Raw genomic sequence first — 15333 nt, 5'->3', positions numbered from 1 at the left:
TCTTGCATAAGGCAACGAAAATGGACTTGGTCTTGTTTGTCTTCCAATTTATATCAAGTGACGTCTGCATAATGTTCACACGTCTGCAATGATGAGTTGTCGGCGCTCAGGTTACAAAACTTCAGCAGTTCATCTAGTTTCATCGTCCAGGATAAAACTGCAGACACGTGAAATTAAAGGAGGTTTAAGGCAGTTCAGTCAATCGACCACAAGAGGGAGCTGGAGTTGAGTTGTTGAGCCTGTCCCACATTCCGGTTTCACAGCTTTTCACAGCACTTTTAGCCAACGTTTAAGATGATAGAAAATGGACACATGAAATTAAATGTGACTTAAAGTGACTGTCATGACCTTAGGTTTTGTTCTATAGTTGTAATGGGTTGTGTTGCGCTTTCAGGGACAGTTGTAATTGTTAATCTGATTTTATGATGATTCTAGACTTCAAATGAGTTTCACTCTGAGTGGAGTTGTGTATTTTCTCTTAGGCAGTGGCTTCTTTTGGATTTACGGTGTGTAAATGTATCCTTTTCTGTATTGGGTAAGAGTTTAGAATCAGTTTTCTTCTTCCTAAAAAATTAAAGTCCTTACATGCTGCAAAATGTTGGCCAATTTATAGGTTCATTTGTTGCTTCAGAGAATGTGAGAGTTTTAATTTAAAGTTAAATCCAAGGTCGCACGTTTTGAACCTTTGGCCATTTGTGCAAAAACTCAGCAAATTTAGGCTTGTTCTTTCAAATTATATGAAAACATAGTGAAGTTTTTCTTCGATCTGGGAATTAAAACAAGTATTTGTCATGTTTGTTTATTTTCAGTATTAAAATCATCCACACTGCAAAAACACAAATGTTTTAGCAAGTAAATTTGGTCTAGTCTCTAGTGCAAATATCCTTCTATACTTGAAATAAGACAAAATTAACTTACAAGTAACTTTTCAGGAAAATATAAGGGCTTGTTTTAAGTAAATAAAGTCTTAATAATGATTTAATAAGTATTAATTTCAGTTATAGCAAGCAGTTTCCCCATGTTATGAGTGGTACCAGTATTTTGTCATCAATATTAAGGAATTATTGACTTAAACAACCTTGCTGAAAAGTTACTTGTTTAAAATGCATTACAATATTTGCACTAGAAACTAGATAAAAAATACTTCATGAGATTTTGTGTTTTTGAAGTGCATGCTCTGGATTGGTAAAGGCAAACTCCCTTCCCCTTGTATTGGCTGCATTTCCAGATAGTAATGAGACGGCTCATCTTGACCATATTCATTACCAGACAGGAATCTGTAGGTATATGCTGACAACGCCCATGGGGAGGATTTGATTTTATGTGAGCTACGGTATGTTAGATATGCGTCTTGGAACTAGTGGTCGCTCAGATCTGTGTGACATGATTTATCGTGACAACATGGCAGCCAGACGGAGGTGCACATCCACCCTCTATTTTTGGTGAAGTTTCTGCCTGAGCCTAACTAGAAATCTGGGTGTTGGTGTCGTGCCCACCGAGTTGGTCCATAATAAGGTTACATGCACTTGAGTCATCGCCTGTCTCCTTCCCGACAAGGTAATAACTCCACCAGGTCTCTGAAGAACGCCAGGCGTGGAAGCAGGAAGAGGAACCCTGCTGATCTAAAAAACACAAAACAAAAAGAGAAGACAGACATAAAAACTACTGAACAGACTGCGTGTTGTTGTTTCTTTATATATTTTACACAAAACATACTAATTATGCATTTAAGTACAATATCGTATTACGGCCATTGTAGATTTTTTTGTATTTATTTTTAAACAAAAAACAAAAGAACAAGCAAAGAGTAGGACAGAGAAAAACATGTGCATACATAACCGAGAACAAAATAATTTGTTTACCAATACTTTTCTGTTCGATAAGGACTAAGAAGAAGTGATCACACTGCAAAAACACTAAATATTACCAAGTATTTTTGGTCTATCGTTGTTAGTGCAAATATATTAATATGCTTGAAAAACGACAAAACTAACTTGCAAGTAACTTTTCAGCAAGATATAGCAAGCTTGTTTTCAGTAAATAATTCCTTAATACTGATAAAAGAGTGTCAGTTCAATTGGCAGATTTTTTCACATATGTAACTATCAACTGGCACTTCCCGTTACCTAGCAACCCCAGCCAAGTGGAGGACGTCACCTAGCAACCAAATTCTAGTTCCACTGGCATATTATTTCACTTACAAGAAGACATTTTACTTATAAGTTTATTTATCAGCCAATGGAACTAGTAGTGTTTTATAAATATTAAGGAGTTTTCTTGCTGAAAAGTTACTTTTAAGTTGTCTTATTTCAAGTGTACTAAGATATTTTCTCTAGAAACTCTAGAAACTTGAAGTGCGCTTATTTAATCCTACCCTTTATCTGAATTTAATGAAATATATTACCTACTGACTCAATAATTACCAAAGATTTGTAATTAAAACCATGTTATAATGTTCATGTTCCCGTTCAGGTAGAGAAATAGGAAGACAAAATTTCTGCCAAAAAAACTAAAGTTTTGAGATTAATCTCAGAAATTTTCAAGGAAAAAAAAACATGGATTTCACTAACACGCTGAGTGACAATATGCAAGAAAAAAACTCAGAATTCTCTGAGTTTCAAAAGTTGGAAGTTTAGACTTTTGAAACTCAGAAAAAATTCCAACTGTCAACAATTTTCAATTTTGGGAAATGTAATTTTTTTTCCACAAAATTTCTGAGATTACACTCCAAATGTCTTTTTTTTTCTTCTTTTTTTTAAGCAAATTTTTGGACTTTTAAACATCATAATTTCCCAACTAATTTTCTAGAAGTTTCTGAGATTAATCTCAAAATGTCTGTGCTTACCATTTTTTGCCTTTTGCAGTTGAGAAATTTCTGATATTATTTCTGACATTAATCTAAAAATTTCAGAATTTTTCGAGCAAATTTTCAACCTTTGGATCTCAGAAATTTCTGAGTATTTTTTTCTAGAAAAATTCTAAGATTAATGTCAAAATTTATGAGATTTTCGTTGGAAATGTATTCCTATTTTTTCTTCTACCTACAATGACCCTAAGACTCAGTCATATTTAAGAAAAAGAAAATCTTAACACAAGGAAAACTTTCTCCATTCTGCATATCAGTTAGCTAAACCCCATCAAATAAGGATATTTTATGGGAGCTTCTACTCCTTCCTGTGATGCTACAGCTTCTGTGTATATACCGTAAACAGTTTGTAGTGGAAATAAGTTACCTTAATAAGTTCATAATTGTACGACTAAATCCATTTACAGAATGTAAAATGTTTTGAAATGTGATCAGTGTGTGACATCCGTCTCATTGTATTTTACAGAAACATGGCCGAGTGAGCGCTCTTCACATCAAACAATCTTTGAGGTAATTTTCACGGTTACCGTACAAGAATTTTGGCTAATTAACTTTCTCAATGTTGTTTACTTTTCAACTTAGTAAATTCCCAGTTATGTAAGTATTTGTGCGTTTGGAAGACATTTAGACATGTGTTGTTGTTGATTTCTCTTTTGTTGATAAAATGTAGAGAAGTGTTCTTGTTCTTTTTATCTTTTTTGGTAGTTTTTTTTTTTTTAGCTTAGCGGCTAGTAAAGCATATTTCTGTTATATTTCAGTTACAAAAACGTTTAGAGTTCAGCGTTAATCTTGCGATGTTATTGTTCCTTCTGTTGCGTTTCAGTTACAAAAATACGTTTATAAAAGATTCTCATTTAAGAATAGCAAGCATTTTATTGGCCAGCCACGTGTTACACAGCCACGTGTTACACAATTGTTATTTTATTAAAGAAAAGAAAGATTTTTCTTTTCTTTCTATTTTTCATATTTACATTTTCTTAGCTGAATAGCATCTGTAAAAGCTTTTTACACTTTGTATTTTAAATGTTTACAAAATAAGTTTAGAGGTCGGAGGGCTAATTTAGCTAGTTTTAGTACATTTCATGGACGAAAAAGAGGCACAAGCAAAGAAAAAACAATAAGTATCTTTGTTTTAAGAATGATATTACACACAATCAGGTTGAAGATTTAACGACGAAATGTTTCTGCACGGGGCTGCACTGTGGCGCAGTTGATAGAGCTGTTGCCTTGCAGCAAGAAGGTTCAATTCCCGACCCCGGTCTTTCTGCATGGAGTTTGCATGTTCTCCCTGTGCATGGTGGGTTTTCTCCGGGTACTCCGGTTTCCTCCCACAGTACAAAAACATGACTGTCAGGTTAATTGGCCTCTCCAAATTGCCCCTAGGTGTGTGTGTGTGTGTGTGTGTGTGTGTGTGTGTGTGTGTGTGTGTGTGTGTGTGTGTGTGTGTTTGTCCTGTGTGTCTCTGTGTTGCCCTGCGACAGACTGGCGACCTGTCCAGGGTGACCCCGTCTCTCGCCCGGAACGTTAGCTGGAGATAGGCACGAGACTTTAAGCTTTATTTAATAAAATAACATAACATATAGCACACCAAACGTCATGAGTGAAGTTCGTCCACCTTAGAAGATCTGTGCAGCTATCTGGCCCCCAACCGTCGCGCCCGGGGTATCCGGTGGCAGAAGCTGCTTAATGCGCACAAGAAAGTAGTCCCTGCTGGAATAAAACGCGGGCGCTCCGGCAGGGAGGGTGGCGCCTTGGTCCCCTGCAAAGTTCACCCAGTAGGTAAGCGAAATTAGGGTGCCTTAAAACATACTAAACAGCGCGGTAATATGCTGTTTTATGTTAATTTATTGAAGTATTTACATTTTTATTTGCACTTTTTAACCTGTTTTCATTTTACAAACGTTGACATAACATCTTAGTTTGCGTCTTTATTAATTAAATAATAAAAATAATTATTCTTTAAAAATCATCTAACATCTGCGAGTTTTACCTGCTGCTCCGTAAACTATGGCATCCATCTGGATATTTAACTGTTAGAGGTTCATATATTTTTAGTAGTGACCTTTAGCAAACCTGTTGACCCAACATTTGATAGATATTTAACGTGACCAGATACAGTTTATTTTATTAGATATGTTTCATGGTAGATTAAATTTACATGATAAAAAATGCTGATGACAGGAACATGTCAGCCATTTAGCATTACAGCTTAACTCAGCGCAGGATTTTCAACCATTATTGCGCCTTAGCAGCATAAAAACTGTTTGTCCCTTGGTGCTGTTTTGTCTTAAATATCACTGAGAGACAGGAAATCAGGAGCATCCTGTACTTTTCTGCCTTCTGCAGAAGCTATTTTATGAGCTTCTGTTAATCTGGTGCTTCAAATAAGAACTAAAAGTTATCAATAATAAGAGAAAGTAATTTTTTAGGGACAGGTTTTCCATGTTGCCTCTATTGTTTCTGGTTGTTTGCATGCCTTGTTTTTAAATGCAAAGGTCAGGCAGACGCCTGTTCAAAAGCTGAACACTGTGCTCTAACCTTTAACAACGAAAATCCAAAATGAAAAATGGACATCAGATTTTATTATATTAATCACTTTTATTTGTGTAGCACATTTCAGCAGCTTTACATAAAAGAACACAATCTTACAACATTATAAAGAAAACACAGTCAGCAGTTGAACAGACATTAAATTTGATCAAAATCACATGAGACATTACTGTAAGAATCCTTTACAAACATTCCTAAAAAGACATAAAGGTATTTCTTAAGACACAAACAAGATTAAATAAAACACAAAATTTAAATCAACAACTTACAAATATTACGAAAACATGTTGGTCACGTGTCCCATCGCTCCTTCCTTTGTGTCGCCAGGACGATCCCTGCAGACTCCAATCCAAACATGTCCAAGCCGAAGGACGCTGTCCCTACCATCATGCAGACCCAGCAGCTCCCCGCCGCCATGGCCGACACGTTAATCGAGCACATGTGCCTGCTGGACATCAACTCCGAGCCGGCCACGTCTCGCAACACCGGCATCATCTGCACAATCGGTCAGACAAACCACCGCAGAGTGCAGACTCTCCGTTCATTACTGCATGTTAACGAGCGTGCTTTGTTACGCAGGACCGGCCTCCAGATCCGTGGAGATGGCCAAAGAAATGATCAAAGCTGGGATGAACGTTGCACGAATGAACTTCTCTCATGGCACACATGAAGTGAGTAAAGAAGCAGCGAGACGTTCGCAGGCCTGTCGCCTTAATCATTACCGGACGATAAATCGTCCCAGAAGTTACTACGATAAATTGTAATACTGTTGTTTTGAGACCATTTTTAAGTTACATAATGGTAATGATGGCATAATAATGCAAGAACAGGTTCTCAAACATCAATGAACTTTAAAGTCTAATAAACATTGAACACTTGAGACAGAAGACATTTTAAATGTCTAAAAATAAATAAACAAAACAACAAAAACAGCAAATGAAATTAATAATAAAGTCTCTGCAAACAACATCGCCCTTCAACAAATGGGTTAGATGAGACCAAAACACCAGAATGAAGAATTTTGTCATCCAGGTTTTGGTAGAAAGAGTGTAAAGAGAAAAACAATCAGTCATGCAAATTAAAATTATTGAGCTCAGTTTAATTCATCGTGGGATTAAATGATTTATTGCTGCTTGTGACAGATACATGTCAGTATTGATTTCCTATCAGATTTTAAAGCTAAACACTGATAAAACAGTGCACCAGCAGCAGCAAATTGAAGCTCCATGCAGGCGTTTCACTGAATCAGGCTGGCATTTGTCCCGCCGCCTGCTAACCGTCGGTTACATGATCTCAGAGCTCGTAGTTGACCCTTCAGCACTCCGCCTGTATCCTAGGAAAAAAACTCTTTGGTCGGTCAGCCGCTGACCTGAACTCCCTGACACTTTACCTTTAAAAGTCACGACCCCGCTGACTGTCACCTGAGCGGACGTCCAGAATCATGACTTGGAGCTTTACAAGTTAACTGCAGCCCTTTCAGTAACACAGGTCAGACCTGATGGATCGAATTAAAAATATACATATATATGCACCATCTTCAGTTTAGTGAATAGTAATGCCTTTGGAAAATGACAACCAAATGATTCGTTTTGAGGGGAGAGGGAAAATAGACGTGACCTCTGTCTGATTGGTGTGGCAGTTGTCAGCGCAGCTATAAATAGGAACGCGGCTCACAGCAACAGTGGGAGCATGTAGAGAAGGAGCAGCAGGCTGCGCTCACTCTTTCTCCTCTAGGAGATTTTTGCTTGTGATACTTTAATTTGCTTGTTGCCATTTTTTCCAGTTGTACAGCAGGAGTTGAAGTGATGCAGCTCAGCAGCTCCAAGTGTGTATTCAAAGCACAGCTAGGCTGAAGGTCCTGCGCTAAAAATATGCTGCTGCTCTGCTAGCTCTGTTTTTAGTTTGGAGCTGCCTGACAATGTGGCCACCTGTTGCTGCAGTTTACGCTTTGGGAACGGGACACGATTCCAGATGAGTTTTTGTCTGCAGAAATAAAACTTGGTGTTTTGAGTTAGTTGAAGACTGTTGTTTAGCTTTACATCATGTTATAATGTTATTCCCTGGAGAGTTGTTTTGATTATTTCATACATGTTTGAGAAATCCTTTAATCTCCATGGCAACCATTCGGTTGTTCAAAAACGTGTAGGTGGACCTAGCCCCGCCTTCGAGACGCAGCTCCTCCTCAGAGCTGCAGTTTCCAAGCTTCCACCTCCACAACTCGGCTCCTTCAGACTAGCCAGCAGCAATTAGCAAACACCTGGTTGAACTGCACATCAGCTGGGCTCGTTGTAGCAGCAACTTTTCAGTGCAATGCTGGTAAAAACATTGTTAAGAGAGGAGGTGGTGACTTCCTGAAGGTGGAGTTTCAGAAAGAGCTGGAGTTTCTTAAAGAGACAAAGGTCCAATTTTAAATTACAAAGTCAAATTTGTTTTTAAGTCATGTCTTATGTACAGCATTTTTATAACAATTGAATTTAATATAGTTGCCTGACTGTGTTCTAAAATGACACCAAGGTGGCTGGAAAATACATAATACTGCCCCTTTAAATTTAAATCCCCCTGTTGCACACTGCAACAACACAACGTCTCACCAAGTATTTTTGGTGTAGTTTCTATTGCAAATATCTTAGTAGACTTGAAACAAGACAAAACCAACATACAGATAACTTTTCAACAATAATATTAGCTTGTTTTAAGTCAATATTTCCTTAAAAGTGATGAAAAAGTTCTAGTTCCATTGGCAGATTATTTCACTTATAACATGGAAAAAATGTCTTATCATAAGTGAAATAATCTGCTAGTGGAACTAGTACCTGGTTGCTAGGTGACGTCCTGTCTTGGCTGGTTGCTAGGTAACCCCAGCCACCTAGCAACCCCTAATCTGTCAGTGGAACAAACATTTTTTCATCAATATTAAAGAATTATTGTCTTAAAATAAGCTCATATTTCTTGCTGAAAAGTTACTTTTCAGTTAGTTTTGTCGCATTTCAAGTCGGCTAAGACGCTAGAAACTAGAACCAAACATACTTGGTAAGATTTTGTGTTTTCGCAGAGTAGAGCTACAGAGATTTGAAGGATTATTGTGACATCCTTTTGTTTCTCAGTACCATGCAGAGACCATCAAGAATATCCGCGAGGCGACCGAGAGCTTTGGGCCCGGATCTATTGAATACAGGCCGGTGGCCATCGCTCTGGACACCAAGGGACCAGAAATCAGGACCGGCCTCATCAAAGGCGTGAGTTCCTGCCAAATTACACGAGGCAAGTGTTTGATTTATGGAGGATTAATGACTGTCATGGCTCTATGTTTTTATCAGAGCGGCACTGCTGAGGTGGAGCTCAAAAAGGGAGAAACCATCAAGGTCACCACAAACGATCAGCACAAGGACAACTGCGATGAGAAAACTCTGTGGCTCGACTACAAAAACATCATCAAGGTGGTGGAGATCGGCAGCCACGTCTACATAGACGACGGTCTGATTTCACTCGTGGTTAAAGAAATGGGTGAGAGCAGAAACAAACAGCTACTCTGTTCATTTACAATATTCTGCAAAAGTAATTTTACCCCCAAACTTCTTCACATTTTGCCACGTTGCAAACACAAACTTCACAGTATTTCTAGGGGTGTTTTACGTGACAGATGTCCACAAATCTACCCTTAGAGAAGAGGGAAAACAGGAGATCCGTCGTTAGTGTCAGCAAATTAAAATATCACTGGCTTTAGTGACACATTCACTGCAAAAACACAAAATCTTCCCAGATATTTTTGATCCAGATTACAGTGCAAATATCTTAATAAAACCAGTAACTTTTCAGCAAGAAATAGGAGCTTGTTTTAAGTCACTAATTCCTTAAAACTGATGAAGAAGTTCTGGTTCCATCGGCAGATTATTTCACTCATAAGACATTTTCCCCATTTTATAAGTGAAATAATGTTCCTATTGAACTTTTCCACAAATATTAAAGAATTACTGACTTAAAAAAGCTCCTATTTCTTGCTGAAAAGTTACTTATGTTAGTTTTCTTAAACCAAAACTTTGAAAAATACTTGAGAAGACTTTGTGGTTTTGGAGTGTTTGTTTTACTTTGTGTTCAATAAGAACCTGCAGAGGTAAAATCATTCCTCTGTTTTGTAAACTGTGTCACAAAGTAAACACATTAAAAACGTTCAGCGTCGTTCATTAAAATGCTGCAACACCGTTGATGTATTAAAGAAAGTAAACATGCAGTAGTCACTCTTACAGATATTCTAGATCATTGTAATAGCAAATACATTCAACAGGTACTTTTACTCTCAACACTTTTAAGTATTTTTAAAAGAAAATACTTCCTTTCACTGAAGTAAAAGAAACACACAAAAATGACTGGAGTACATTTTTGTGTGTTTATTTGTACATTTGACTTACAGAGGTTGAGTACTTCCTCCACCACCAGGCCTGCCTCAATAAACAATAACTCAATTATTTACATAATAAATTAAAGTGAGTTCAATTATTTCTATTTGCATAATTTTTCTTTTTTCTTTCTACCAAAAACTGGTTGACGACAGTTTTCAGTCTGGTGTTTTGTCTCAACCAGCTCCTTTCTTTGAAGGATAATTTTGTTTACAGAGAATTCATAATTAATTTTATTTATTTATTGTTTTTGTTCATTTCTTTTGGATACTTAAAATGTCTTCCTGTTCCTGTGTTAAACGTTCACTAGTATTGAAAGTTTATTGATCTTTGAGAATGTGTTTTGTATTATTATGCTGTTAGCATTGTATTACTTGTAAATGGTCTCAAAACAATACTATTGTTTATTGCAATAACTTCTGGGACAATTTATTGTCCAGTAATATTCCTTGTTGTCGGAGGCCCATGCTTTGTGTTTGCATTATGACAAAATGTGGAAAACTTCCTCTGAGAATCGACAGCGTTATAAAACATGTTGCGTCGCTGTTTTGATTCTCCTGGATCCAAAGGAAACGACTACCTGATGTGTGACATTGAGAACGGCGGCATGCTGGGCAGCAAGAAGGGCGTCAACCTGCCGGGCGCGGCCGTCGACCTGCCGGCTCTGTCCGAGAAGGACATCCAGGACCTGCAGTTCGGCCTGGAGCAGAACATCGACATGGTCTTCGCCTCTTTCATCCGCAAGGCGGCCGACGTTCACGCCGTGAGGAAGGTCCTGGGGGAGAAGGGCAAGGACATCAAGATCATCAGCAAGCTGGAGAACCAGGAGGGCGTGTGCCGGTGGGCGGCGCTTCGTCCGTCCTGCTGAAGCTGCTGCACAGCGCCGGCTTCTGGATTTACTGAAGGTGTTTCTCATCGTTTCTGTCAGGTTTGACGAGATCCTGGAGGCCAGCGACGGCATCATGGTTGCCCGCGGCGACATGGGCATCGAGATCCCAACAGAGAAGGTGTTCGTCGCGCAGAAGATGATGACAGGCCGATGCAACCGGGTCGGCAAGCCCATCATCTGCGCCACGCAGGTCTTTTTCTCTGCATGTCAACAACATGCTGATATTACAGTAACCATGTAGTGTAATTACTGTGCAACTGTAATAAAAATACTGTAAAACAGCAATAAAATTCACAGTAAAACAGCAATGAAATTCACAGTAAAACTTCAATAAATTCACAGTAAAATTATAATAAAATTACACCAAAGTTACTGTAACGATTATAACATCTGGCTGCCCTGCTGCCACTAATTTACTCTAAATTCTACAGTTACTTTTTTAAAGTGTGGCAGCTCGTGAAGTCAGACATGAAATGACACAAAGTTGGTTTTGGTTCCGGTTAAGATGCTGGAGAGCATGACCAAGAAGCCGCGCCCGACCCGCGCCGAGGCCACCGACGTGGCCAACGCCGTGCTGGACGGCAGCGACTGCATCATGCTGAGCGGAGAGACGGCCAAGGGAGACTATCCTCTGGAGGCGGTGCGCACCCAGCACATGGTGAGACCCGGTGGCAGCAGAGCTAACAGAGCACAGCCACTTCACTGGATCATTACAGTCTAGATGAACAGATTACAGGTTTCCTAAATTATTTATACCTGCTCAAATAATTTCAGTCAGCTGCAGTAATGCGTCAATCCAGTTTTGCATAATTTAATGTCGGAATAAATGTGGCAGGCTTACAAAGTGGTTAGCTTTAAGTTGCATCATTATTTTGTTCTTGGTTTTGAATGCATGTTTTCTCTGTCCGACTGTCTGCAAGGAATGAACAAATCAAATAAAAAATATATAGTTAATTTGATACAGGTAATAAAATAAATTTTACTCAAGCAAATATATTAAGTTGTCATGTTAAACAAAGGTAAATAAATGTAACATGTAATAAATTAGCTACATTTTTTAAGTTGTAGTTCCATTCTCTTTTTTCTTCAGTGTAGATTTTTCCACAGTTGGTGTTTTGAGGACATTTATGGTTTTCATGGAGCCTGAATGAACATGAGTTTATCACTCCATTATATTTATGACTTCTTCTGCCAGAAATGTTGGTTTATCTTCTTGTCCTCTGCATGCAGACCAGCTGAACCCAGCAGTGCGGCTGCAGCCCCGTTTTCCGTTTTTATAAAATGTCTGCTTCCTGCGTTCAGATCGCCCGCGAAGCCGAGGCCGCCATGTTCCACAGGCAGACGTTCGAGGAGCTGCGACGCATCTCTCACCTGACCCGCGACCCCACGGAGTCCGTCGCCATCGGCGCCGTGGAGGCTTCCTTCAAGTGCTGCGCCAGCGCCATCATTGTGCTCACCAACACGGGCAGGTACGGCGCCGCTTCGCTTCGCTCTCTGAGTCATCGCTTTGGTCCGCCGCCGCTGCTGCAGGCGCTCGGACTGCTGCGTTACGATACTTCTCCATCCCGACGCCTCCGCTAACGCCGGCCTTCAGCTCCTCTGAAGTGTGCCAACTTTCACAATCTGCTTTCTGCTGGTGACCTTCTGAGACGTGAACCCTGACATTTTACAGGTTAATTTTAACTCCCTGTTCATTCCTCTCAACATGTGATACAGACGACGCGTCAGCTGGACCCACCGGATGATTATAGCGGCTTAAATACTTCAGCTTTCCGTTTTAACAATGGATCTCATGGCTGCTTCAGTGTGGGGGAGGAACTTTGTGTTGCTTCGTGGACATTTTCCAGCTCAATGGTTTTTCACTCTGCAGCAGGAAAAAGCAGAGAGACAATTTAAAACAAGCAGAGGAAGGTGGAGAGGTAAAACGTCTAAAAATAACAATGTTAGAAAGACGCACCGATCTGATATTACCATCTGTACTGGCACCAATATTTAACAAAGTCTGGTACCAATGTGACCAATCTATAAATACTGATCTGTTCAGTCTAATTCTATGCTTTATTATTTATTTTACGTTATATTTAAAATTCCTTATTGCGCTTTCTGAACCATTTGAAAGAAGATTTGTTGTTATTTTAACTGTTGGACCAAAGTAGTCAACCTTTTGTTTTACTCAGTTTCTGTATTATTTATTTTAATTTTGCTGTTTCGCTCCTAATTGCACAATTAGCTGATTTGTTTTTTACATGTTTGACCAAACTTGTGAAGCTGTTGGTGTATTTAAATGTGCAGAGTCACCAAATAAATTAATAATTCAGCACATTTATATCTATGTTTTAAAGAAGAAATGTTTTAAATCAGTTCAGCTGTTTTTCTGTATCGGATCGGCCGATATGAAACCTCAGATATTGATATCGAAATCGGAAGTGAAACGTGCTCCATTGTGGGGAAGGAACTTTGTGTTACTTCGTGGACGTTTTCCAGCTCAAGGTGGATCGGTGCAACTCTAATAGAAAGTCCTGCAGGTTCTGTCCCAACCATCTTTCCCCTTTTAAAAATATTCAGACCATTTTTCTCTGCAAAATCACTCAAGTTCAGTTCAAAATTGACCAACTGAAAATACCTGACCACAAATGTTCAACTGGGTTTTAGTCTGACCTTCTACTGTGGCTCTGGATGAAAGTTTGGGTTTGTCCTGCTGGAAGGTGAAACATTTTCCCAGAACGAAGTTTAACAGAGGGACAACGAACATTAAATCATCAATGTCAAAGGTCTGGTTTTGGCAGAATGTATTACATGAATTCAGCGAATACGTCAAAAAATGTAACATTTAAAGTAATGTGGCTCTATACACCCAAAACCTGATCCAATATTTAAGCTCACTGTTGTCTGTGGCCTGTCTAGAGGGCAGTAATGCAGGCTGGATTTGACCCTCAGCTTGACAAAGAACAGCAGACCCACAACATGATGCTGCCACCACCAGAATCCCCGGTGTGTTCAGGGTGTTGGTTTCTCCTGTTGAGGTAACGAGCCGCTGCCTGCTCCCTGCAGGTCGGCCTACCTGCTGTCCAGGTACCGGCCCCGCGCCCCCATCATATCCGTGACCCGCTGCGGGATGACGGCCCGCCAGGCCCACCTGTACCGCGGCGTCTACCCGGTGCTCTACACCAAACCCGCCAGCGACGTCTGGGCCGAGGACGTCGACCTGCGTGTGAACTTTGCCCTGGAAGTTGGTGAGCAGGAAATGTTGTGATCGTTTGTTTCAACGTTCAGCGAAACAATTTTCTTCTGATTAAAATAATTTTCACCTTTTTCTTTTTCTTTTTGCAGGTAAATACCATAATTTCTTCAAGTCAGGTGACGTGGCCATTATTGTGACCGGCTGGCGCCCCGGTTCTGGCTACACCAACACCATGAGGGTGGTGCTGGTGCCGTGAGCTGGACGAACCTTTCCCTCACCTTTGACCTTCCTTCCCTCCGTCTTGGACCGGATTACCAGAAGCAGATTCTCAATAACGCCATGATTCCTTCCTCCAATTTATTGTCTAAATCCTGTTTTGTTCTCTTCACATGTTATATGTGGAACTTTAAGTTGATAAAATATTTTAAATTAATTGGCATGATAAATAAAAAGGAACTGTTGGATAAGATGTGTTTGTTTTACTCATATTTCGCCACCACACCTGTAAAGTTTGGGTAAATTCAGACCCAAATGATCAAAGCTAAAGAACCGAACCCAAACATTTTGAGAAATAAAGATCATTTGGCCAATAAACTCATAAAAATATTTGTACGGGAACCAAAAGCCCAAAACTATAAAATTATGAAAGTCTATAAAATCTGATCAAATATAGGATGAGAAATAAAAACTATCCACTGGCTGCGTTTCCATCGACCATTTAATTATGCTAACGAGAAGTATTTAATGGAAACGCCACAATTTAGAAAAAACATACTTTTTTTTGATAAAAAGTTTTTGTGGTATTTCACAAAACTGTGACCGAAACACATCAGGAGTCATGTGATCAGCAGACAGACGTTACCGCTGACAAAGACGACAGGAAGTGGTAGGAAGACGATTGAACAAACTTACTCACGTGTCATTTTTAACTGCGTTTCTGAGTTAAAAGAAACATTGCAATTACAAAATTGTGTTTTTCAACGTTAGTAGAATATAAAAGTAATGGAAAAGCAGCTACTTAATGATTTTCTTTTGATAAAAACTCAAACACCAAAATGAGACTTGACAAGCAGATTCAGTCAGAAATATTTGCCATTTTGTTCCCAATCAATGTTTGGACTGCCCTTTAAATTTATGAGACAGTCATTTAATTATAAATATTGGTGTTTAATTTAAAATAAAAATAAAAACAAGTTTAAATAATAAAACTAATAAATTATATTGTTCTGTTTAAAAATATGCAAGTAATTTTTTATTGTGGGCTTCAAGAAAACATTGGATTTGTGTCTCAATGTAAAAACAGAAACATTTTCTCTCCAAGTCTGCAGTTCGTAGATGATTTATACTTTCATTAATGATTAAATTATTCACGTTATGTGCAATGATGAGTCACTGTATCATCAAACAATCTACTCGGATAAGAAATAAAAGTTCCTTATAGGAAGTCTAAAAT

The 15333-nt window shown here is 39.0% G+C and overlaps 1 protein-coding gene across 3 annotated transcripts; it reads left to right on the top strand.

The window, feature by feature from the left end:
- The first annotated feature begins 3410 nt into the window (after positions 1 to 3410).
- Positions 3411 to 14347, top strand: pkmb (pyruvate kinase M1/2b). Of its 3 annotated transcripts, none has more exons than XM_008411965.3 (11): positions 3411 to 3463; positions 5744 to 5922; positions 5996 to 6087; positions 8521 to 8652; positions 8734 to 8920; positions 10380 to 10650; positions 10739 to 10889; positions 11205 to 11357; positions 12002 to 12168; positions 13751 to 13932; positions 14030 to 14347. In XM_008411965.3, exons 1-11 carry the CDS (start codon positions 3426 to 3428, stop codon positions 14134 to 14136), a joined length of 1659 nt encoding a protein of 552 aa, XP_008410187.1. In that variant the 5' UTR covers positions 3411 to 3425; the 3' UTR covers positions 14137 to 14347. The 3 variants fall into 3 exon arrangements, with proteins under 3 accessions (XP_008410187.1, XP_008410188.1, XP_008410189.1); XM_008411966.2 differs by lacking the exon at positions 3411 to 3463 and adding an exon at positions 4517 to 4645; XM_008411967.2 differs by lacking the exon at positions 3411 to 3463 and adding an exon at positions 4620 to 4641.
- The last annotated feature ends 986 nt before the right edge of the window (positions 14348 to 15333 follow it).

Source organism: Poecilia reticulata, chromosome 6 (genome assembly GCF_904066995.2).
Source record: "Poecilia reticulata chromosome 6, P_reticulata-male-v2, whole genome shotgun sequence".
Taxonomy (NCBI): Eukaryota; Metazoa; Chordata; class Actinopteri; order Cyprinodontiformes; family Poeciliidae; genus Poecilia; species Poecilia reticulata.
This window is presented reverse-complemented; position numbering and strand designations above follow the sequence as displayed.

Excerpts from the sequence above, each read along its gene's own strand:
- pkmb (XM_008411965.3), top strand. The coding sequence starts at position 3,426 with ATGTTGTTTACTTTTCAACTTAGTAAATTCCCAGTTAT. Across the intron at positions 10,890-11,204 it reads CCATCATCTGCGCCACGCAG|ATGCTGGAGAGCATGACCAA; the intron begins GTCTTTTTCTCT and ends GTTCCGGTTAAG. Across the intron at positions 11,358-12,001 it reads CGGTGCGCACCCAGCACATG|ATCGCCCGCGAAGCCGAGGC; the intron begins GTGAGACCCGGT and ends TCCTGCGTTCAG.